The following is a 21311-nucleotide window of genomic DNA, read 5'->3' as shown; positions in this document are numbered from 1 at the left end:
AACGCTTCCTACCCGTTGCTTTTTCCTCTTCCGATGGGCTCCATCCCTACTGGAGACAGTTGCTTAGAAACAGGCTCCTTCCTCTTTGATTTTGTGATGGTTTTTAACGTGGGGTTACGCAGCCCCCTCCCCACGAGAGGCCGACCCTGAGTCGTGTGGCGATGGGGCGCGGAGAGCAGCGAGCTGGGGTCCTTTGACCCCACCTGGGAATGGGCTGAGCCACGAAAAACATCCCCTAGCCACAAAAAAAAAAAAACCATTTATGCTGTGTTCCAGCCCTCAAAACTGCAGCAGCACCCCCAAAATGGGTCTGGAGAATTAATTCCTGGGGGTTGCTTGCTGGGGGGGATCATTTCCCTGTTCCGAGGAAGAGCCCAGCGTCGCTGGCAATGTCACCAGCCTATTTTTGCAAGAGCACGGGGAGGAAAGGGAAGCAGCAGCCACAGGATGCGCCGTTACAAGGGGAACTTTCCCCAAATAGAAGCTCTTCACAGCTTTTTGCACGAGGCGTCAGCAGCGCTTAATGCTGGGTGAAGCTGCGAACGCTGCGGGAGGAGCCAGGCCCGAAAAATGCCCCCAGAGCCCAGAAATTCAATTGGGGAGGCAGCAGGATGGGCAGGACGGGAATCCTCATGGCTGCAGGATGGAAAAATCCCACACGGGACCTTGGGATTTTGCCCCGGTTTTGGTTTCTGGTTGCAAAAAACATGCCTGGAGAGCCCCAGATGCAAGGGGGGATATTTTTTGTGTATGTCACTTTTTTTTTTTCCTGGAGCATGTGGCTTCTCCTGGGTTTAAATATTTATAAACTGAGTGATAAAGCCCTGAAATCCCACAGCAGTGTTGGGGCAGGATGAGCTACCACCTGTGGTATTTTGGGGCTGGTAGATGGGATCCAGGCGGGTGTGCACAGGGAATTTCCAGGGAACCCTGAGCTTTCCAAGCCCCCCCAGTCTCCTGGCTTGGAGATAAGCCCCGTTGAGCTGGTGGGACAGGGGAGAAAAGGAGAAAAAAACCACTCTTTTTGCTTGTTTTACTCCTTCCCTTGTCCAGCGAGGGGCTCAGCTGGGTGCTGGAGGCGCTGGGGGGCTCCACGTGGGTGCTCGGGGTGCCCACCCTTGGGCTCTTGCTGGGAAGGAGCCAGCAGCACGGGGAGCCCCGGAGCAACGTTTCCTGATCCTCGTCTGTCCCCTGCCTTTTCTCACCCCGCCTCTGCCCCGGACTCTGCCCGGGCTCCCCGGGAGGCTCAGCCCCAGCCTCCAGCACCGCGGGGCCGGCACGGGCACCGCTCAGCGGCCGCATCCTGCTCCAGCCTGGAGGGCATGGGCACCGCTGAGCCGGGTAGGGCAGCTGGGGGGGGAAATCCCTCACGGTGGGGTGCGTGGTGAAGGTGGCAGCACGGGGACGAAGGGACTTCAGGCACGGCTGCTCTGGATGAGACCAGGTCCCCCCGTGGCGTCCTCCTCCTTTCCATCTCACCACCGGGTTGCCATCCTCGGGGTAGGGGGTGGCAGCGTGCAGGAGGACGTGGGTGGTTTTAGGGGGCGAAGGCGCCTTTGGGACATCCTCACAGCCTGTCCCCTTCTTTTCAGAGGCTGCCAAGAGGAAGAGATGGCCACCCAAGGGAAAGGCAGCCCCGCCGGGAAGATGAGCGCCGTGGCTCGCAGCCTGTAAGTACCCGCGGCCTCTCCAGCACCGCGCTCTGCCCGCTCCCTTCCTCCGGGCACGTCCTCGGGGAACTTTGCTCCTTGCTCCCTTGGCACCGTGATGGCACCGTGACGTCCCCGTGCCTTGGGCACAGCGGGTGGATAACTCACAGCACGGCTCCAAACAGGGCTGGGGGTCCCCTCGATGTCCCCACGGCTCCGGGTGTCCCTCGCGCCGGCGGTGGGGAGCTGGGGAAGGGCACGGGGAGGCTGCAGAGGTCACAGAGCATCTCCTGGCTGCTCCGAGGAGCAAAAGGCAGAGGATTTGGGGTCCCTGCAAGACCAGGGAGCGATGGTGCAAGCCGGGGTGCTGCCCCCAAGGCTCCAGGAGCAGCAGGAGGGCTGGGTGCTGGGAAGGGTCCCGTTGGTGAACCCCACAGCCAGGGGGAGCTTGCAGGCTGGAGCAACGTCTGCTGGGGTCTTCGGCACCCTGAGAGATTCTCCCTTCCCTGCTGGGGTGGGGGAAGAAGAAAGAGGATGTTTTGGGGTGGAAATGGGGAAATGGGTGCTTGTCCCGGGGGGCTGAGCTCCTGGGAGCCCCCAGCATGGGGGTTTTGGAGCTGTTTGGGAGCAGGGGGTGGTTAGGAAGCCGGGGGCTGAAATGGGAAAAGTTTGAATTATAGCAAAGCAAGGGGGGGGGAGCAGATGGGGGCAGCGATGGGGTGCAGAGAGCAGTGAGTTGGGGTCCTTTGACCCCACCTGGGAACGGGGTGAGCCATGAAAACCGTCCCTGAGCCACAAAAAACACCCCCTAGCCATAAAAAATCATCCCCTAGCCACAAAAAACCATCCCCTAGCCACAGGAAACATCTCCAAGCCACCACGGGAAACATCCCCGAGCCACGGGGTCCTGCTCCCTGCCTTCCTTGGGGGGTCCGCAGCAGAGAGGGGGGGGCTCCAGGCCCCCGTCCCCATCCCCTCCCCGGTGCCTCCTGGCGCAGCCTCCTGCCAGGAGAGAGGCCAGGACCTGGGAGGCTGTGGGTGTTTCGCCCGGCAGCCACAATCGTGCTTTTGTTTTGCATAAAAGGGAAGGAGGGAGGGAAAAAAAAAAAGAAAAAGAGGGGGGGGGGGGGGGGTTCCTTTGGGAACGGGGCTGCCCGGAAAGCCAGGAATTTAATTATTATTTTTTTTTCCTGCCACAATTAAAGCACCTGCTCCGAGAGAGAGCAAATAAACCAAAACGAGCTCGCCGGGCGCCTTCCCCGTGAGCCAGGAGAAGGGAGGCGAAAAGCTTTGAGGGTGGGGGGGTAGAAGGAGCTCGGCTCGCCCATGCCCCCCAAAAAAGGTGGCGAAGGGTCCCCCCTTCCCCCAAAAAGCCACCCCGTCTCCTTTCTGCTATGGAGAGGGAGATCCCCGCCGTGCTGCGAGTTGGGTGAGGCGACGCCGTTTGGGGAGGGAGGAGGGGGGACGGCGGCGAAAGTGCAGGGTGGGCGCAGGGATTTGGGTCGGATTTGGGATTTTTGGCCTTGGGCAAATAATAACGGGGCTGGGGGGGACAGAGAACGGTTCCGTGAAGGCGAGGGGGGGGAGGAAAAAGGCAGCCGAAAGGCTCCGGGGAGGATGGCGAGGCATCACATGATGCGGATATACGGGGTCAGGGCACCGCCAGCCTTCCCGGCAGCCCCGCTGCAAAGATGACTCTGGGGTTTTGGTTTTATTCCGCCCCGCAGATTTGGGGCTGGGGGTGAAGGAGGGGGCGGTAGGAAGGCAGTGGTGCGGGGTGAGGCCTGGGATCGGGGAGCAGGGGATTTCTAGGGGGGCCCTAAGGGGTGCCAAGGCGCCGCGCTTCTGCCCCCTGCGCCGCCGAGGGGTCCCCTCTGCAGACCCCGAGTGTTCCCCAAATTTTGGTGTCCCGATCCCGGTGCAGCAAGGGGAGGGGGAAAGGGGGTCGGAGGAAGGGGTGCTCGTGGGCACGGGGGGCAGGGAGAGGTGCTGGGGGGTCGCAAGGAGCAGGGGGAGGATGGAGGTGAGGTGCAGGGGGAGGGTGCAGGAGATGATGGGGGCAGGGTGGGACCCCATGGAAAGGGGTTTAGGGACAGGATGGGGTCCCATGGAGGGGGGCTTAGGGGCAGGATGGGGTCACATAGAGGGGTTAGGGGCAGGATAGGGCCCCATGGAGGGGGGCTTAGGGGCAGGATGGGGGTCCCATGGGGGGGTTTGGGGCAGGTTGGAGCCCCATGGAGAGGTTTGGAGCAGGATGGGACCCCATGGAGGGGGAGTTTAGGGACAGGATAGGTTCCATGGAGGGGGGCTTAGGGGCAGGATGGGACCCCATGGAAAGGGGTTTAGGGGCAGGATAGGGTCCACGGAGGTGTTTGGGGCAGGATGGGACCCCATGGGGGGGTTTGGGGCAGGATGGGGCCCCCTGGGGGGGTGCTTAGGGGCAGGATGGGACCTCCTGAGGGGGTTTGGGGCAGGATGGGACCCCATGGAGGGGGGTTTAGGGGTAGGATAAGGCCCATGGAGGGGGGTTTAGGGGTAGAATAGGGTCCACGGAGGTGTTTGGGGCAGGATGGGGCCCCATGGGGGGGGTGCTTAGGGACAGGATGGGACCCCATGGAGGGGATTTAGGGTCAGGACAGACACCCCCGCAGGCACACGACGCCTGCCAGCCGAGACCCCTACGCACCCTTTCCCGGGGGGGGGCGCTCAGCCGCAGCCTGGAACCCCACTCGGAGCCCCCCCCACTCCATTTCACTCCCCCCCCCGGGCTCCCTCTCAGCCAATGGGAGGCTGCGAGGGGGGGGCAGGGGGCGTGGCCTCGGGGGGGCGGCTTGTTTTTGTGAATGAACGGCGGCGCGGCGCCGAGCGCAGCGCGCAGCGCCCGGCGCAGCGCAGCGCAGGCGATTTTGCGCGCAGGGCCGGTGCGCGGGGGGGGGGTTGCGCGCAGGGGGTTGCGCGCAGGAAGGGGCTGCTCGGAGCTTTTCGTGCGCGGGGCCGCGGATGCGGAGAGCCGGGCGGCCGCCGCGCCGCCATGGGCCCTAAAGCGCGCAGCGCAGCGCGGGGGCGCGCGCAAGCCCAGCGCGCAATTTGCGCCCTGACCATGTCCGGAGGGGCGAGCCCGGCCCCGGCCCCTGGGAGCCGCCGCTTCGTCTGTGTTGGTGTAAGTACCCAGCCGCCCCTCATCCCTCCTCGGACAGTAGGGGGGGGCACGACCCCTTTGCCATGCCCCCCGCGCCCCCTCCCGGCTGCTCCCAGCGCCCCCAGCCCCTTTACGCCGCCCCCAAACCACCCCCGGTGCCCCCCGACCCCTTTGCTCCCCAGCCTCGCTGCTCCCCGTCCCCTTTTGCAACACCCCCCACCCCCATCCTGCAGCTCCGAGCCCCCCCCCGACCCCTTTTGCCATGCCCCCCAGCCCCTTCCTGGGTGCTCCGAGCGCCCCCAGCCCTTTTACAACACCCCAAAAGCGCCCCCGGTGCCCCCACTCCCAGCCGTGGCCTGTGCAGCCCCCTGGGCCCTGCTCGCCCCCCATCCCCGGGGGGGTCCCGGGGTATTTTCGTGCACTGCCACCGTTCCGGGGCGCATCCCCCCCACAGTTCTAGGGACTCTCCTCCCCTGGCGAGGCCGGGATGGAGGATTTTTAGCCTGGGAGTTGCTAAGCGACGGCTCCCGGGGTGATGGTGCAGTTGCCGTGGCAACCGCGGGCTGCAAAAAGCAATTTTGGGTTCCCCTCCGGGAGGGGTGGGGGGATGCGTTTTGGGGTGGGGGGCCCGGCCGGAGCATCCCTGCCCTCTAGGGAAGGGTTTTTGCAAGGGGCAGCCCCGATGTGTCGGCATCCAGCCTCCCTTTTTGCTCTCTGGAGAGGCCGAGCAGGGTTTTTTTGGGGGGGCACCGAGGTGGTGGCATCCTGCTGGTGACATTGGCCCTGCAGAGAGGCTCAGCACCCCCCTGGGGTGATGTCCCGGGGGTGGGGGGCTGTGTGCCACCCCCGCGAGTTCCCCAGTGTGCTTCTGCTTTATTCGGAGCCCGCATCTCGTGCCCGCTGCCTTCCCCCTCTCCCTCCCTCCCTTCTCCTTGCTGCAGGCACTGATCCGGGCAGGATTTAACCCTGAATTCCCTCGGGGGCTTTCCGAGCAGGGTCCCGAATCCCCTGGGGTTGAGCCCACCGCAGGGGGCAGGTATCCAAAAAAGCCGGAGCTCCAAGGCCGCAGTTGTCATCCCCACGTGCCTTCTCCCCTCCCCGCACTGCTTGAATGAGCTGGGCTGAATTAGGAGCCCTAAAAATAAGCACCGCAAAGCTCCCCGAGCACCAACAACCCCCCGGGGACCTCCTGAACTGACAGAGGAGCCAAAAACGATGCTCAGGAGGAGCTGGGGACCTGGGATTGGTGGTGCAGGAGATGGGAACGCATCTCCTGGGGCTTTTGGGGCAGCAGGCGAGCTGCCCTTGCACCTTTTTGCCATGCCGTGCAGACCCCAAGCATCTCAACACCCTTCCCCAGAGGGCGGAAAGGATGTGGCTTGTGGGTGAGGAGCGTTTGGAGAAGTTTTTGCCTTGGGGCTAAGCACTGGCACCCAAAGCAAGGTGGCTCGGTGCCACCGTGCCATCACCACCGCTCGCCCGCGGGGCTCGGGGACCCGATCCTGCGCCGTGCCGCGTCCCGGGGGGCTCGTGCATCCATCCAGGTGTGCTCCCGAGCTTGCGCACGGGAGGGAGGTGCTAACATTGGAAAGTCCTTGCCACGCTGCTCCCCCCCGGGGAGCTGCGTCCGTGGTCCCTGCGCGCGGGGCTGGGTTGCCATCGTTACCGGGTATTTTCGCTCGCTCAGCCTGTGCGCCCGTGGTTTATTATAGCAGCTCGGGAGGCCCGTGCCAGGAGGGGGTGATAAGGGGGGAGAGAGCTGCTGCTTTGTGAAGTTCAGAGCAATTGGGTGTTGGTTTGTAATTTTTTCTCCCCATCCCTCGACCTCCCACCTGGAAATCTCCTCGGTTCCAAGCTTTAATGCTGCGATGAGTTAATTTTGGTTGATTTAGACCCTGGCCTGCCCTGGGGCTTGGAGCAGGCAAAGGGTGCTGCTCCTGGATGTGCGTGCCCACAGGAGAAGGGCGCTTTGAATCACCTTTGCAGCACCCAGAGCTCCAAGCTCCCTCCGGGGAGGTTTCGGGTTGCACCTGGTCCTGGGAGGGCAGCGATGCTGGGAGCCTGCCCGGCTCCTGCAGACGTCAGGAGCCTCTTGTGCTGTGCTGCTCAGGACCAAAGAGCTCCCCTGGGAGCAGGGAGGAAAAAAATAAAAAAAGGGAGGGGGGCAGGATGGTGCTGGGGGCAGAGCCCGGTGCTGGGAGGCAGCGGGAGAGGCTGGCGGTGCTGCTGTGCGTGCTCCCATCTGGAAGCTTCGCTTGCGAACGCCGGAGAGGGAGAAAAGGGAAGAAGGGAGAGGAGGAAACAAAAAAAAAAAAAAAAAAAAAAAAAGCCTCATCTCACATGAACAAGCATGAGCCAGGGCCGGAGAGACGGAGAGGAGGGAGAGGGGGGGGGGCCGAACGCAACGCAACGCAGGGCATGTGTCTGACGCGCGGCAGAGCAACGCACGCTGCCACGGGAACATTAAATTTTAAAGGGGAAGGGCAGTAGCGTGTGCAGGGAGGGGAGGGCAGCTGGCTGCTGGTGCTCGCCGCGGCTCCGCTCGCTCACCACGCTCCTCGGGGCTGGTGGCTGTGAGCATCGTTGGTGTTTCACCCCCTTCGTTATCCCGGCTGCGTTAGCTGAGCCCGTTTTTCCTCCCCCTCCCAGGTCCCAATTAATGGATTCTGACATGGATTATGAGAGGCCAAACGTAGAAACTATCAAGTGCGTCGTGGTCGGGGACAACGCGGTGGGCAAGACCCGGCTCATCTGTGCCCGCGCCTGCAACGCCACGCTCACCCAGTACCAGCTCCTCGCCACCCACGTGCCCACGGTGTGGGCCATCGACCAGTACCGCGTGTGCCAGGAGGTGAGGGCTGCCCCAGAGCGTGGAGACCCCCTTGGGAAGGTTTTTTTTTGTTTTTTTTTTGTTTGTTTTTTTTTTTTTTGGTGGGATTTTGGTGGGCGTCCTCTCGGCGGAGCGCTTTGGCCTCGCCGCGGGGCTCACGGGGTTTTTCTTCCCGCAGGTGCTGGAGCGCTCGCGGGATGTGGTAGATGATGTTAGCGTGTCCTTGCGGCTCTGGGACACCTTCGGTGACCACCACAAGGACAGGCGCTTCGCCTATGGCAGGTAGGGCACGGGCAGAGCCGTGGCGAGGAGGGAGAAAGGCGCCGGGGTTGGCTCCGCCGTGACCTTCTCCTCCTCTTCCTCCTCCTCCTCTTCCTCGCAGGTCCGACGTGGTGGTTTTGTGCTTCTCCATCGCCAACCCCAACTCCCTGCACCACGTGAAGACCATGTGGTACCCGGAGATCAAGCACTTCTGCCCCCGCGCCCCCGTCATCCTGGTGGGCTGCCAGCTCGACCTGCGCTACGCCGACCTGGAGGCCGTCAACCGGGCACGGCGCCCCTTGGCCAGGTGGGACCACCACCCCCGACGGTGCCCTTGTCCCCCCCCCCAAGCCCCTTTCTCCGTGACCACGCAACTGGAGAGATCTCTTGGTTCTCTCTTTCTCCAGGCCCATCAAACCCAACGAGATCCTTCCCCCGGAGAAGGGGAGGGAGGTGGCCAAGGAGCTGGGGATCCCCTACTACGAGACGAGCGTGGTGGCCCAGTTTGGCATCAAGGACGTCTTCGACAACGCCATCCGCGCCGCCCTCATCTCCCGCCGCCACCTGCAGTTCTGGAAGTCCCACCTCCGCAACGTCCAGCGCCCACTGCTCCAAGCCCCCTTCTTGCCCCCCAAACCCCCTCCGCCCATCATCGTGGTGCCGGACCCCCCGTCCAACAACGAGGAGCGCCCGGCTCACCTCCTGGAGGACCCCCTGTGCGCGGACGTCATCCTGGTGCTGCAAGAGAAGATCAAAATCTACGCACACAAGATCTACCTCTCCACCTCCTCCTCCAAGTTCTACGACCTGTTCCTCATGGACCTGAGCGAGGAGGACCAGCAGAGCGCCGCGGGGCACGGCTTCGGGGTGGCCGTCACCGCGGCGGCCGAGCGGATGCTGCACCAAGAGGAGAGGCACCACGGGCGAGATTTCCTCCTCCGGGCCGCCAGCTTCGATATCTGCGAGAGCGCCGAGGAGGCCGGCTCCAGCCAGCGCAAACCGTGCCTTAGAGCCTCCACCAGTGACGGGATCCTGCGGGGGAAACGCTACGAGACCGGGGAGCGCGGGTTGAAGCGGGGCCGGGACCTCTCCTCGTGGAGCCGGGCCTTCATCAGCATCCAGGAGGAGATGGCGGAGGATCCGCTGACCTACAAGTCCAAGCTGATGGTGGTGGTGAAGATGGACGCTTCCATCCAGCCGGGGCCTTTCCGGGCCGTGCTGAAGTACCTGTACACCGGGGAGCTGGACGAGAAGGAGCGCGACCTGATGCACATCGCGCACATCGCCGAGCTCCTCGAGGTGTTCGACCTCCGCATGATGGTGGCCAACATCCTCAACAACGAGGCGTTCATGAACCAGGAGATCACCAAAGCCTTCCACGTCCGGAGGACCAACCGGGTGAAGGAATGCCTGGCCAAGGGGACTTTTTCGGGTACGCCTCCGTCCGCACCCCGTCGCCCTCGCGGGGGGCTCTGCCCCGTGCCCGTGCTGTGGAGCACCCGGCGCTCGCCTTCCCCGGGGTTTTGGGATACGTTCAACTACGGGCTTGGTGTTTTGGGGATTTCCTCTCCTCCTTGGCCCAGATTTTTTGGTAGGGTCACTGGATTCATGTGTCGTTTTTAGGGTTTCCCCAGCCACAGCTTTCCACCCAGCGTGGTGGCACCGTGCTGTGCCGTGATGCTGCAGGGTGGTGTTGGTGGCTTCCAGGTGACATCCCAGGGGTGCAAACATCCCAGCCTCTCTCCGGCTGGGTTGGGTTCATGCAGAGGGACCTTGCTGAGGTCAAGGCATCACAGAGAGGGGCTGTGTTTCCCCGGGGAGAAACCCTTGTCCAGGAGAGATTAGAGGAGGGGACAGCTGTCCCCATTGTCCTTTCTGATATTCCCAAGAGCTCAATCTGCAGAAATTGAGCAAAGCATTCAACGCCAGGATTTTTGCCCTTTGCTTTTAAACGTGTCACGGGAAAACCCCTGGGCCAGAGCCGTGCACGGTGCCCTGGCTGCCGGAGCTCTTCCTGCGTTCCCCCGAGCTGGCGGAGGATGCTGAAAAACAAACAAGCCCGGTCTGGCACATCCTGTACCTTGCCCTCAAGATTAATTTTGTTATTTTTTCCTCCCGTTCCCTCTGGGGAGAGGTGTTTTTGCTGTGTGGAGATGACCAAGCCGGGGTTGGTGACCGGGTTTTTTTTTTCCTTCTCCTTGCTCCAGATGTCACCTTCGTGCTGGATGACGGTGCTATCAGTGCCCACAAGCCCCTGCTCATCTCCAGCTGCGACTGGATGGCCGCGATGTTCGGCGGCCCCTTCGTGGAGAGCTCCACCAACGAGGTGAGGAAGACCCCGAGGATTTCCTCTTGTGGGAAGGCTTGGGGACGGCTGGGGACGGCCGTGGGGTGACTTTTGGGTGGGCACCTCGCAGGTGGCACTTCCTTACACCAGCAAGAGCTGCATGCGGGCCGTGCTGGAGTACCTCTACACCGGGCAATTCAGCTCCAGCCCCGACCTCGACGACATGAAGCTCATCATCCTGGCCAACCGCCTCTGCCTGCCCCACCTGGTGGCTCTCACCGGTGAGTCGCTGTCCCCCCCCCAAAAAAAAAAAGCTGGGGGACATCCCTGGTGCTTTAGGGCCGTGCCCTGAGCCCCGCCGTGCGTCCCACAGAGCAGTACACCGTCACCGGCCTGATGGAGGCGGCGCAGATGATGGTGGACATCGATGGGGACGTGCTGGTGTTCCTGGAGCTGGCACAGGTAGGGTGGCACGGATGGGACCTGGTGGCGGAAGAGGTGGCACTGCTGTGGCGGAGAGGGGATGATCCCTGAACGCCAAGGTTTGGGGGGAAACGGGGTAAATCCGTGCGTTTTGGTGACGCCTGCTCCGTCTCCAGTTCCACTGCGCCTACCAGCTCGCCGACTGGTGCCTGCACCACATCTGCACCAACTACAACAACGTCTGCCGCAAATTCCCCCGCGACATGAAGGCCATGTCAGGAGGTGAGCATTGGGGGGGTCCGTGGGGTCCCCATCCCGTCCCTGTCCCCCCCTCGTGGCACGGGGCTGACCCCCGTGTCCCCGCAGAGAACCAGGAGTACTTCGAGAAGCACCGCTGGCCGCCGGTGTGGTACCTGAAGGAGGAGGATCACTACCAGCGGGCGAGGAAGGAGCGGGAGAAGGAAGACTACCTCCACCTCAAACGGCAGCCCAAGAGGCGGTGGCTCTTCTGGAACGCCTCCTCCTCCCCTTCCTCCTCTCCTTCGTCGTCGGCAGCCACAGCCTCCTCTTCCTCCTCCTCCTCCTCCTCCTCGGCTGTGGTTTGAGAGCCCGTCCTTGCCCTGGCTCCAGGAGACGGATGGGGAAGAGGAGGAGGAGGAGGAGGAGGAGGAGCAGGACGAAGGGTGGGATGAGCTGCCCCAGCGCCAGGCGGGTGCCCCCAGCTGGCACCCCGGGGAGACGGAGCGGGGCGCCCCCACGCCGCAGCGCCAGCGCCGCAGGACTGGCCCGGAGCAGCAGGAGAAACCCACGTTTACAGGAGCACAAGGGTTGTCTTGGGTTTTCCTTTTTTCTTTTTTTTTTTTTCCTTTCTTTCGAACATCGACCGCATGAGGAAGAAGAAGAAACCCGTCCCCGTTCCACTTTTAGTTTTGAAGCAGAAGCTGCGGGCTCGGGGTGGTTTTGGGGGACGCCACCTCGACGCCCCTTGGACTTGCAGCGGGGCGAGGTGGGATCCCGGCCCCAAACCCCTCTGGGCTGCAGCAGGGCTGATCCCACAGGATCCTCAAACCCCTCTGGGCTGCACCAGGGCTGATCCCACAAGGTGTCCCCTTCCGTTCCCCTGCGGGGGCTGTCCCCGTGTGGGGAGCTTTGGGGAAAAGGAGCCCTCTCCTCCCCGCACCTCCCCACGGGGGCTTGGCCCGCAGCAGCGCAGAGAGCAGACTTCTATTTTATTTTTTAAAGAAAATCTAAAGCAAAAAAATACCACGAAAAAAAACAAAACAAAACAACACACACACCAAAACTCACCCCCAGAAACCACCCCCAGGCCCTACGGCTTGGGCTCGGAGCCTGGGCGGCTCCATTGTAATAAATGGTATTTTAAAAGCCCGGCGTGGTCCCTGTGTGTTTGGGAGGAAGCAGCTGGCACAGGAGCATCGCAGGATCCAGCATCCAAAAAAAAAAACCGACCCCAAACACCCCAAAAGCAGGAGGAGCAGGGGCTTCGCATGGGACTGACCTCGCCTGCTCCACCCGTGTCACTTGTAGGTGCCCAAAATCGCACGGCGGGTGCCCGGTGGCACCCTTGGGTGGACCCAAACCTCTGCTCCCGTCCCCATCCTGGCAGGGGACAGCAGGGAGGACGCAGTGACACCCCTGGGTGCTGCTCTCGTCCTCGCTGCCCTTTTTGGAGCTGCTCCTTTTGGATGCTCGTCCCCAGCCCCGGGTGTAGGAGCACGGGAGCAGATGCAGCGGGCGCACGCTCTGCGCTGTCGCGCTTTGCAGCAGGTAGGATGAGTTTTGTTCCCTTTTTACAGCGGGTGCTTGCCTGTCCAGCACCAATCCTGCACCTGGGGTCCTGCGGGAGGTGCCCAGCCTGGAGCTGCCTTGCTGGGACCCCCGGAGCAAAGCGCCCTGCTGCCGTCCCCATCCCCATCCCGGCAGCTCCTGCTTTCAGCCGCTTGCCTCGAGAAGCCACCTGCACGTGGATAAAGCCTCCAGGGGGAAGGTGGAGGCTGGCGGGCAGCTCTGGGTTGATTTTTGGGGTGAGCAGAGCCCCTGCCTCACCCAGCACCTCCTCGCCCAGCACCGCATGGATGTGCACCGCAGCTACGGCAGCGCGCCGCCCCTGCCTGCGCCGGGGACCCAAATTTCAGCCTCCTGCTCCTGCCGGCAGCCAGGGTGGAAATTCAGAGCCTGGGTTTGCTGCTGAGGACTTCCAGCGGCACCAGCATCGCTGCTGGGGACACGGGGACCGTGCCCAGTGTGGCAGAGCCCCGAGATGTCCTGGCCCCACGCAGGGCATCTCTGCTCCTTCGGTGCCCACTGAAACCCCGAACGGAGCAGCAGCAGCAGCACAGCAAAAAGAAATGAGGAAACAGGAGGATTTTTTTTTAAAAAAACAGTTTATTCCTACTTCATAAAATATACCTGTACAAAACTGGACGCGATGAGCTGGCTGGGCCAGAGTTCTGTACGAAAACACCCAATCATGCATAGTTAAAAAAAAAAAATCAATACTATTTTTATATTAGCTTTTAAGTTAATATATGAACACGTTTACAATTACTAATAAATACATAAATACAAATGTTCTGCTTGTGTTTTTGAGGTGAGATTTCTTTTGTTCTTAAAAAAGTTGTCGGCAAATTTTGGGGAAGGGGGGAGGATGGAGTCGGGGGGTGCAGAGGAGCTGGCGCTGCCCCTGCGCTCGGGCAGATCCCCAGGGGCTGGGCTGCTGCACGTTTAAGCCAGCTCAAACCCTGCAGGTTTCCAGCCACGTTGTCCCTGAGCTGTGTGTTTGTCCCTGGGGAGGGATCCAGCCAGCTGGAGGAGGGGTGGAGGATGCTTGGTGTGGTCACCTCGAGGTGGATGGGGCCAGCAAGCCCCCAGAGCCAGGGGAAGGGGATCCAAGCCCCCCAGCCACGGTCACGGAGCACAGAGGAGGTTTCTCAGGATGATAATTTGCTGTTTTCCATCCTGCTCCTTCCATCAACCCTTTTTTTTTTTTTTTTTTTTCCTTGGTGATCACAGAGCCAGCCCTCCCCTCCAGTCCAGTGTGGGGTTTACTAACAACAAGCAGAACTGCTACAGCCTAAAAAAATCAGCACAGTAAAAAAAAAGCTTTTAAGGAATAACCCAAGAACTCAACTCAAGCCCACCGAGCAGACAGTGTTAGGCAGGCTGGCCACCTCTGGGATGTTCTGCCAGCAGAAGTCATTACAGATGCCAGGAATCCCACCAAAATGAGGAAAAAAAAAGCCCAGGAAAGGATGATCCAGTTAAAATCCAAGGGATGCCTGCACTGTGCAAAGATGCTGCTTGGCACCGAGCCTCACGAGGTCCGTAGAAAACCAGTGCTTCCCCGTGAGACAATCCTGAAGGCAGCTGGCAGTAGTTTTTGGCTCATTTGTGTCGAGTGAGTGTGAATTGAAGGCACCAGCTTGGGTTTCATGAGGAAGGCACCGAGGTCTGACAGAGGAAGCCACGAAGAGGATCCCAAGAGGATTCCCAAGAGGATCGGCTCCTGCAGGCTCAGCTGTACAGGGAGCTTCAGGAGCTGTGAGCCCCGATAAAAAGGTAATACTAATAAAAAAAAAGGAACTGTTCTTCGAGGTATTCGTGTCTCAAGGTGCTGCTCAGCTCACTTGGTACTGGAAGGAGCCCTGCTGCACCAGCTTGCAGGAGATGTCCTCTGCTATGCCCCCCAGGTCGATGCGGTGCAGGGCCTCCAGCAGTGTGTTGACGGAGGCGCTCATCCCTTGCCTGTTCTGCCAGGTGTTGAGCATCTGGAAGAAGGGCTCCTGCGAGTATTTGTCGTTCATCTCCGCCAGAGCCAGGTCGTTTTCCAGCAGGTCGAGGGCTCGGCCGTACCTCTTCCAGTCCTTGAAGGGCACGTCGCGGGCGAAGACGTGGAAAGAGCGGCGCAGGACTGGAAGCAGACAGGGAAAAAGCTCAGGGGACGTGGAAGGGCACGGATTTGGGGGCGGCAGGGATCATCCCACAGAGCCCACAGGCTCGGCACACCCCCAGGCCCCAGGACTTACGGATAACGGGGTCTTCTCCTGCCACTGGAACCAGAATCTTGTGGGGTTTCACAGCGGGATCCGAGGTCCTTGCTACCACCTCCTGAAAAGAGAAATCCTACAGCACCCAGCAAGCGTCCCCAGGTCCTGGTAACAGGGGGTTTGGGGACCCTCTCCCTTTTTCGGGGGGGGCTTTTGGGGCAGGAGATGGCCACCCACCCTCAGGACGCCCATCACTTCACAGCATTGCCCAAAGCAGGGGAGAGCAAGCTCACGGGTCCAGGGCAGGAAAAGGAAAGTTTTGCTCAGAATTGGGTGTTAAAACAGGAGATTTTGGGGGCCTGGAATGAGGATAAGACGGACACCTTGCACAGAAACCTTCCTGCCCTGGAAGCCTTGGAGCTGATGAGCATGGTCGAGGTAAAGGAAAGGCTCAGAGCTCGGCCAAGCAGGGGGGGCACGGTGCCCTACCTCCAGCCCTGGGGCGTCGGGAGCCCCCACGGCAGGGAGCAGCCCCCGCTCCTGGTCCTGGGAGAGGTGCTCGTTGCGGATGTTGTCCGCGTCCCCAGCCCTCCCCGCAAGCATCCGGGTCAGCTGCAGCACCAGGTAGTGCTGGGGGGGAGAGAAACACAAAGCTGCCAAGCTGGAGACTCCCAGCCGGGGTGGTGAAACCAGCCCCCGAGGGGGGGAGCCGCGGGAGACCCCCGCTTTGCTCGGCCACAGCCCCCTGCACGCTCCCCCAGCCTTCCCGGGGGGGCTGCAAGCGAAGCAGGGACCGAGCAGAGCCCCCAGCACGACTCACCACCACTTGGCCTGACTTTCTGCCCAGGTCTCTGCTGTCCCCTGGAAGGAAAAACAGAGCCGTCAGCCCCAAAGCACATCCCTCTTCCCACCCAGAGCCCCCATTTGGGGGCAGCACCCCGGGTCCCCCCCCCCCCTCACCTGCAGCGGGGTGCCTGCAGCAGCACATCCACAGCAAGAGCAGCAGCAGGCCCACAGCCAGTGCCACGATGACGAGGATGACGATGATGGTGATCTCTGGGGACACAGGGCACGTTGAGGCAGCAGCTCCCACACCTCCAGCCCTCCCCCCCCATCCCTCCAGCCACCCCAAACTTACTGGAGGAGCCGGAGATGGAGCCCGTGGGGGGGCCGCACTGGAGGTCGCTGTGCGGCGTGCACGGAGCTATCTCCACTTGCCCACTGGGGCACCTGGAAAAGGGGAGAGGGAGCAGGCTCAGAGGCTGGGGCTCCCCGCAGCACCCCGAGACCCCCTCCCCAAGGCCCCCCAGCTCACCGGGAGCGGCACTTCTGGCACATCTCGCAGGGGTGGTCCGGGGAGCAGAAGGTGCCGTTCCTGCAGGCGCACTGCGTGTTCCTGGTGGCACTGCAGGGACTCAGCTCCACCTGGTCTGGGGGTGAGAATCCAACGGGCTCTACCCTGCTGCTGGGGCTCTCTGCCCCGCTCCCTAACCCAGCAAAGCACGCACAGACCCGGGGAAGACCAGGGTAGAAGACCTGACACTGCTTTACCCATCCCCACCCCACACCGCGCCGTGCCCACGATCCAAAGCAGCGCTTTAAAAGCCCCGCCAGCAGCCTAGGGGTGCTGCCACGAGCCCGGATCCTCATGGTCCTCGCATCCCAGCTTTGCACCGAGGGGATGCTGCCCCGAACAGAGCCACGGGGCTGGCACGAGCCTCCACACCAGCTCGGGATGCAGCTTGCTCCTGCAGCACCCGCAGCGCGATGCCGCGGCTGCGCTCTACACGCGGAGAGCTCGGTGCTCAGCCAAAGCCATGCTCTCGACCTGCATCGCCCTCCTGTGCACCAGCTCCTACCTTCCCTGCACGTCCAGCAGCGCAGGCACTTGTCGAAGCGATTGGGGTATTCGATGTACCCGTCTTCGTCACACGGCAAGCACGTGCTGGAGCCGTTTTGTTCCTTACAGTGCTCCGCCACGTAGGTGCCTGCAAAAAAGGGGTCGACGGGGGGAGAGGAGGAGGAAGAAAGGGCTTATCAGTGGTTGTACAGCACGGGGAGGGGATGTCCTTGCAGCAAGAGCTGGTTCTGCTGCCAGAGTCGTGTGCTGGGATGTTGTTTTGGGATGTTTGAGGCCGTCTCACCTGCGGGGCACATCCTGCAATACAAATCGCTGTCCTGGACCTGGTAGAAGTCTTCCCCTTTCCTGCTTAGGTCCAAGAGATCCACCCTGTCCCACCTAACCTCCACTGAGGCAGCCACTGACAAAACAGCCTCCTGTTAAAGGAAAAAATAATAATAAAAAAAAAAAGGTTAAAACCCACCCCAAGACCATGGTGCAAAGCAGGAGCAGGGCGCTGGGATGGCCCGGAGCTGCTGGACCCGGCGGCTGAGCCCCTTGGTGCAGGTACTTCAAGTGGGTATTTGCTTAGGATCACATCACGCCTCCTTTCCTTCCCCAATTTCTCAGCACGTGAGAAAACAGCAGGGTGCCAAACAGGGGGGAGGAAGAAGAAGAAGAGGGAGAGCAGAGGCGGGGAGGAAGGCACCCGTGCGCCCGGGTTGCGCCGTTCCAATGTCACCGCACCACGCGGTGGGTCGGGAAGCTGGCAGCCCCATCTCTGCCTGCTCTCCACCACTTTTCCACTGGCTCAGCTCCTTCTGTGCCTACAGAGCCCCGTGGGATGATGCTCAGTGGGGCAGCACCCACCCCAGCAGGGCTTTGAGGTCCCCAGGAGGGTCGGTGCCCCTCGGCACCTTGCACCCTGGTGGCACAGGGGCGCGCACGGTGGCCCCAGAGGCCCCTTGCCCTTCCCCTGCTATCCTCAGAGCTGGAAACCTGCCTGTTAAGCACATATTTCTTCCAGGAGCCAGAAACAGCCTTGAAAGGCTAAAACAATACGGCGATGAGTCACTGCTGCCGCCGAAAGAGCCGGTCCCCCCCCCTCTTCTCCCCTCCTCTTCCTCCTCGCATTCCTCGCGCTCTGCGCAAGGAAGGGCGTGAGCGTTGTGTGAGCACCCAGAGCCTGGCTGTGCTCAGCGTGGGGTGACACAGTTCAGCTAGGCTGAGAGGACAGGTCCCCATGTCACCTCCACGCCTGGCACACAGGAACCAAGCCCTGGTGCCCCCAAAGGTGCTGCTCCGAAGGCTGAGCGCTGCCCAGCTTCGGGGAACCGGCCCTCGAGCTTTTCAGCTTGCCGCCTCACCAGGCTGCTCCAGGAGGGTTTAAAAAAAAAAATATCAGAGGGGAGAAAAGAAACAGGGCTGGGATCCCAGAGCGGGCACGCCGTGATCCCACTGGTAAAATGGGAAATCGGATAAATGCAAAATGCACCCAGGGATAAATGAAATGTCCCTACGGGGAGCACGAGCACAGGCTCCAGCACGCTTCGTGTGCAGGTCCCCATCTCCCGCTGCTGCCTGCTCGAGCTGGGAAGGTTTGGAAGTTTATGAAGTATTTTTCTATCCCGAAAAAGTTTGCTTCTACCTTCCAGCCACGAGCGATTCACCCTCTGCAATCCGCGGGGCTTCACCCAGCCCAGACTTGGAAGTTTTTAGGGACGGGGACTGCACAGCCCGGCCCGCTGCCTGTCCTCGTGGGGGAAAAAAAAAACCTTCTTTCCCCACTCAAACTCTGCCGGGCTGCAACGTAACGCTGTCTGCCGTTAGGAAAGGCCCCTTAGCTGCAGGATTTCATCACTTTTCATGAACCAGAGCTTGCCCGCATGCACGATAAGGCTATCAGCCCCCAGCACCTTCCCCTAGAGCTGCCCTACTGCAGGGCCCTGGGTAGGTCTCTAAACTATCAGCCCCACAAAGCCCCTGGAGCCAGAGGTAACGGTGTTCAGGGGTTGTTCTCACCCCCAGTAAACATCCAAGGAAAGCAAAGTTGCCCCAGGGCAGAGGAATTCCCAGGCAGGAATCCTAATACCCACTAAAAGGGGAGGTCAGGAGCAAAGAGCTGGGAAGCCCCGGGTCCTTGACCCTTCCTTGGGTTCTGTTTTTCCCCCAAAAGTGATCCCAAGGAAGGAAAATGAACCATCACGGCACAAAACAGACCCCAAGATGAACTGCAGCTGTGCCAGCCCTCGGGAAGGGAAAGGGAGCCCCTAAAGTCCCCGTGGTCGGGGGTTTTTCCCTCCGGGCTTTACGCAAGAGGAGTTTGAGCTCCTGGAAATCCTGAGCGCTCCTCCTCGTGCAGCGTGGCCCAGGTCCAGGCATGATGCAAGAGGCATTGGTGAGCAGAGGAAGGAACCACAGCCACCGGATCGGGTGATCATCACGTGAGGCTCCCATCCCCATCGGTCCCCCCTCCTCTTTTTGTTTTTTTTTTTTTTTTTTTTAACTTAGTTTTAGGTAAAAGAATAAAAAAATGCTGTTAAAACCTGTCCCTTAGGTGCCGGGTTCGGTAAGGCTCGACTTTCCCAGGCAAGTCTGAGCGCTGGGAGACGCAGAGGAAGATCACCTGCCCCACCTCATTCCCATAAATGATTTACAAAAAGGGATCGGAGGCCCCGGATGCCGTCACGGCAGCGCCGATGGCACGCCAGCAGCCACCACGTGAGGCAAGCCCTTAGGAATTTCGGAGCTCGAAGCAACACCCCGGGTCACCCAGAAATATGACTGGGCCTTTCTGCCCTAAAGGAGGGCTCGGACCCGCTTTGTGTTGGCCCCGAGCGTCCCCGGGACCCCGATGCTACCCAAACGTCCCCGGTGATCGCCAGATCCCAAAGCTGATGGCACACAGGGCTTGGGAGTGACGCTCGTGGAAATCCCCTCCAGCGCCGGCAGCGCTCGCCATAGGGATCCCTGCCCCCCTAGGCCAAGCCCCCAGCCCCAAGTCGCCCCCCAGCCCGCAGCCCCCCAGCCCAGGGACGTCCCATCCCAGCTCCGTGCCCCGTAACCTCAGCCCCACGCGCCCCCGTTCCCCGCAAACCCCAAAAGCAGCAGTGGCCGGGTAACCCCCCTGTAACCCCATCTCCCCCCATAGCCCCCAGACCGGGTAACCCCCCCTAAACCCATCTCCCCCCATAGCCTCTGCCCCGGGCTGAACCCCTACCCCTAACCCCCCGACACCCCCGGGAACTCCCGATCCTAAAGGAACTCTTCCCCCATCACCCCCACCCCCAGGTGAGCCCCCAGCCCCTCCACCCGACACCCCCCATTCACACAACCCCCCCCCAGCCCCCAAACAAACAAACCATCCCCGAGCAGCCCCCAAAACCACCCCAATCGCCTCCCATCTCCCCCCTCCCCCTATTTTCCCCTATACCCAAGCGCTATAGGATCGTGCCCCTCGACGGCACGGCAAGCCCGGGCATGCCACGGAGACAGATCCGAGGGTCTCGGGACCACCCCAAAAATCCCCTTAAATCCCCCCGATCCCCCCCCCAAACCCCACACACCGCCAGCAGCAGGGGGAGGCAGCCCCGGTGGGACGGGGGGCGCAGCGCCGGGCGCATCCTGCGCGGAGCGGAGCGGTTTGGGAACGATCGGCGGGCAGCTTCGCCAAACACCCCTCCAAAAAAAAAAAACCAACACGCATATATATAAAAAAAAAAAATCCTCGAAGACGACTCCCGTGGCCCCAAAGGACCACCCTAAAAAAAAAATAATAATAAAAATAATTAAATCAGAGCATGTGTCCCGCAGAGGGACCCGAGCGCTTCTGGCGCTCCGCGGCTCCGCGCGGCTGCTTTGCTGCCCCCGCCCTCGGGGCCGGCCCCTTTTTTTTTTTTTTTGCTATCCACCCCCTTCCCTCGGCTCCTATCGCTGCTCACCGGGGAGCTCAGCACCTCTGCCCTCGGGAGGAAGGTGTAAAGCACCCGGAGGTCTCCCCTCAGCCTCCTCCTCCTCCTCTCCGGGATGAAGAAAGGCAGGGACCCCAGGCGCCCCCCACTCGTGTCCCCCTCCTCCAGCCCCTTCTCCATCCTTTGGGCACCGGCAGTTTTATATCTCTGTTATACCACAGTGCCCAGCTGGGAGGAATGGTAAAAGCAGAATTTTGGCGAGGAGGAGGATGATGTGGGGACAGGAGCGACCTTGCAGCTGGGACTGCATCAAGCCAGGGGAGTTGTAAAAAAAAAAAAAAAAAGAGACAGAAAAATAAAATGTAAAAAGAGATATAAATCACACCTGCTGCTGCTTGTGCTGTCTGCTCAGCAAGCAGCACATCTGTGTGTAGATAACCGAGGTGTTTGGTGGGCTTGGGGTGTGCTTGAGCCCCCTGCTTTGGCACGGAGATGAAAGAAGCATGGAGAGGATCAGAACACGGAAAAAAAACTGCGCTTGCTTGAGCTCTGGGTGAGAAGAAGTGAAAGCAGCAGCATGGAGAGCTCCCAGCGTGGGGTAGCAGCTCCTGCAGCCCTGCTTGGGTACCACTCTGGGGACACGCCGGCTGGCGAGGTGTCAAACTTGATCAAAAAAACCCCATCAAGTCCTTCGTTCAAATCATTTCTGCAAACATTGCAGGGACTGGCCCTAAAACGGAGCACTGGGGAACCCCACTAGTGTTACATCACCAGGCTGGTGTAACCCCATTACAAGAACCCTTTTGTCCTGACCCATCAGCTAATTGTTCACCCATCTTATAATGATTTTATCTAACTGTATTCTGGTTGTTTTGTCCAGAAGGATATCAAAAGCTTTACTGAAATCCAGAAAGATTACATCGACTGGCTTCCTTTTATAAGCTAGCTGGGTGATCTCATAAAA

The 21311-nt window shown here is 61.0% G+C and overlaps 2 protein-coding genes across 12 annotated transcripts; one reads left to right on the top strand and one right to left on the bottom strand.

Moving 5' to 3' along the window:
• The first annotated feature begins 1297 nt into the window (after window positions 1-1297).
• Window positions 1298-14254, top strand: RHOBTB2 (Rho related BTB domain containing 2). Of its 6 annotated transcripts, XM_084499637.1 has the most exons (11): window positions 1298-1341; window positions 1593-1670; window positions 7438-7639; window positions 7797-7900; window positions 8001-8186; window positions 8287-9311; window positions 10087-10205; window positions 10297-10447; window positions 10540-10628; window positions 10766-10871; window positions 10956-14254. In XM_084499637.1, exons 2-11 carry the CDS (start codon window positions 1612-1614, stop codon window positions 11192-11194), a joined length of 2280 nt encoding a protein of 759 aa, XP_084355763.1. In that variant the 5' UTR covers window positions 1298-1341; window positions 1593-1611; the 3' UTR covers window positions 11195-14254. The 6 variants fall into 6 exon arrangements, 3 of the variants coding, with proteins under 3 accessions (XP_084355763.1, XP_084355764.1, XP_084355765.1); XM_084499638.1 differs by lacking the exons at window positions 1298-1341; window positions 1593-1670 and adding an exon at window positions 2890-3078; XM_084499639.1 differs by lacking the exons at window positions 1298-1341; window positions 1593-1670 and adding an exon at window positions 4527-4809.
• LOC311424458 (tumor necrosis factor receptor superfamily member 10A-like) lies at window positions 12976-20299 on the bottom strand. 6 transcript variants are annotated; one of them, XM_084499642.1, is made up of 10 exons: window positions 20003-20299; window positions 16741-16873; window positions 16456-16584; window positions 15912-16026; window positions 15735-15826; window positions 15557-15652; window positions 15417-15457; window positions 15086-15226; window positions 14636-14717; window positions 12976-14520 (listed from the first exon to the last, which is right to left on the bottom strand). In XM_084499642.1, the coding sequence occupies exons 1-10, from the start codon at window positions 20057-20059 to the stop codon at window positions 14228-14230; spliced, it is 1179 nt and encodes a 392-aa protein (XP_084355768.1). In that variant the 5' UTR covers window positions 20060-20299; the 3' UTR covers window positions 12976-14227. The 6 variants fall into 6 exon arrangements, with proteins under 6 accessions (XP_084355768.1, XP_084355770.1, XP_084355769.1 ...); XM_084499644.1 differs by having other exon boundaries at window positions 14636-14714; XM_084499643.1 differs by having other exon boundaries at window positions 15420-15457.
• Between the last annotated feature and the right edge of the window lie 1012 nt (window positions 20300-21311).

Source organism: Aythya ferina (assembly GCF_964211825.1).
Source record: "Aythya ferina genome assembly, chromosome: 27".
Taxonomy (NCBI): domain Eukaryota; kingdom Metazoa; phylum Chordata; class Aves; order Anseriformes; family Anatidae; genus Aythya; species Aythya ferina.
The sequence above is the reverse complement of the archived record's forward strand: the minus strand, read 5'-3'. Positions and strand labels throughout refer to the sequence as shown.

Bases quoted from the DNA above. Each gene is read 5' to 3' on its own strand.
- RHOBTB2 (XM_084499637.1), top strand. From the start codon at position 1,612: ATGGCCACCCAAGGGAAAGGCAGCCCCGCCGGGAAGATGAGCGCCGTG. The intron at 10,206-10,296 runs GTGAGGAAGACC...GGCACCTCGCAG, and splicing joins TGGAGAGCTCCACCAACGAG to GTGGCACTTCCTTACACCAG. The intron at 10,448-10,539 runs GTGAGTCGCTGT...TGCGTCCCACAG, and splicing joins CCACCTGGTGGCTCTCACCG to AGCAGTACACCGTCACCGGC.
- LOC311424458 (XM_084499640.1), bottom strand. From the start codon at position 20,059: ATGCGCCCGGCGCTGCGCCCCCCGTCCCACCGGGGCTGCCTCCCCCTG. The intron at 15,827-15,911 runs GTGAGCTGGGGG...CCCCTTTTCCAG, and splicing joins TGCCAGAAGTGCCGCTCCCG to GTGCCCCAGTGGGCAAGTGG. The intron at 14,521-14,635 runs GTAAGTCCTGGG...GTCTGCTTCCAG, and splicing joins AGGAGAAGACCCCGTTATCC to TCCTGCGCCGCTCTTTCCAC.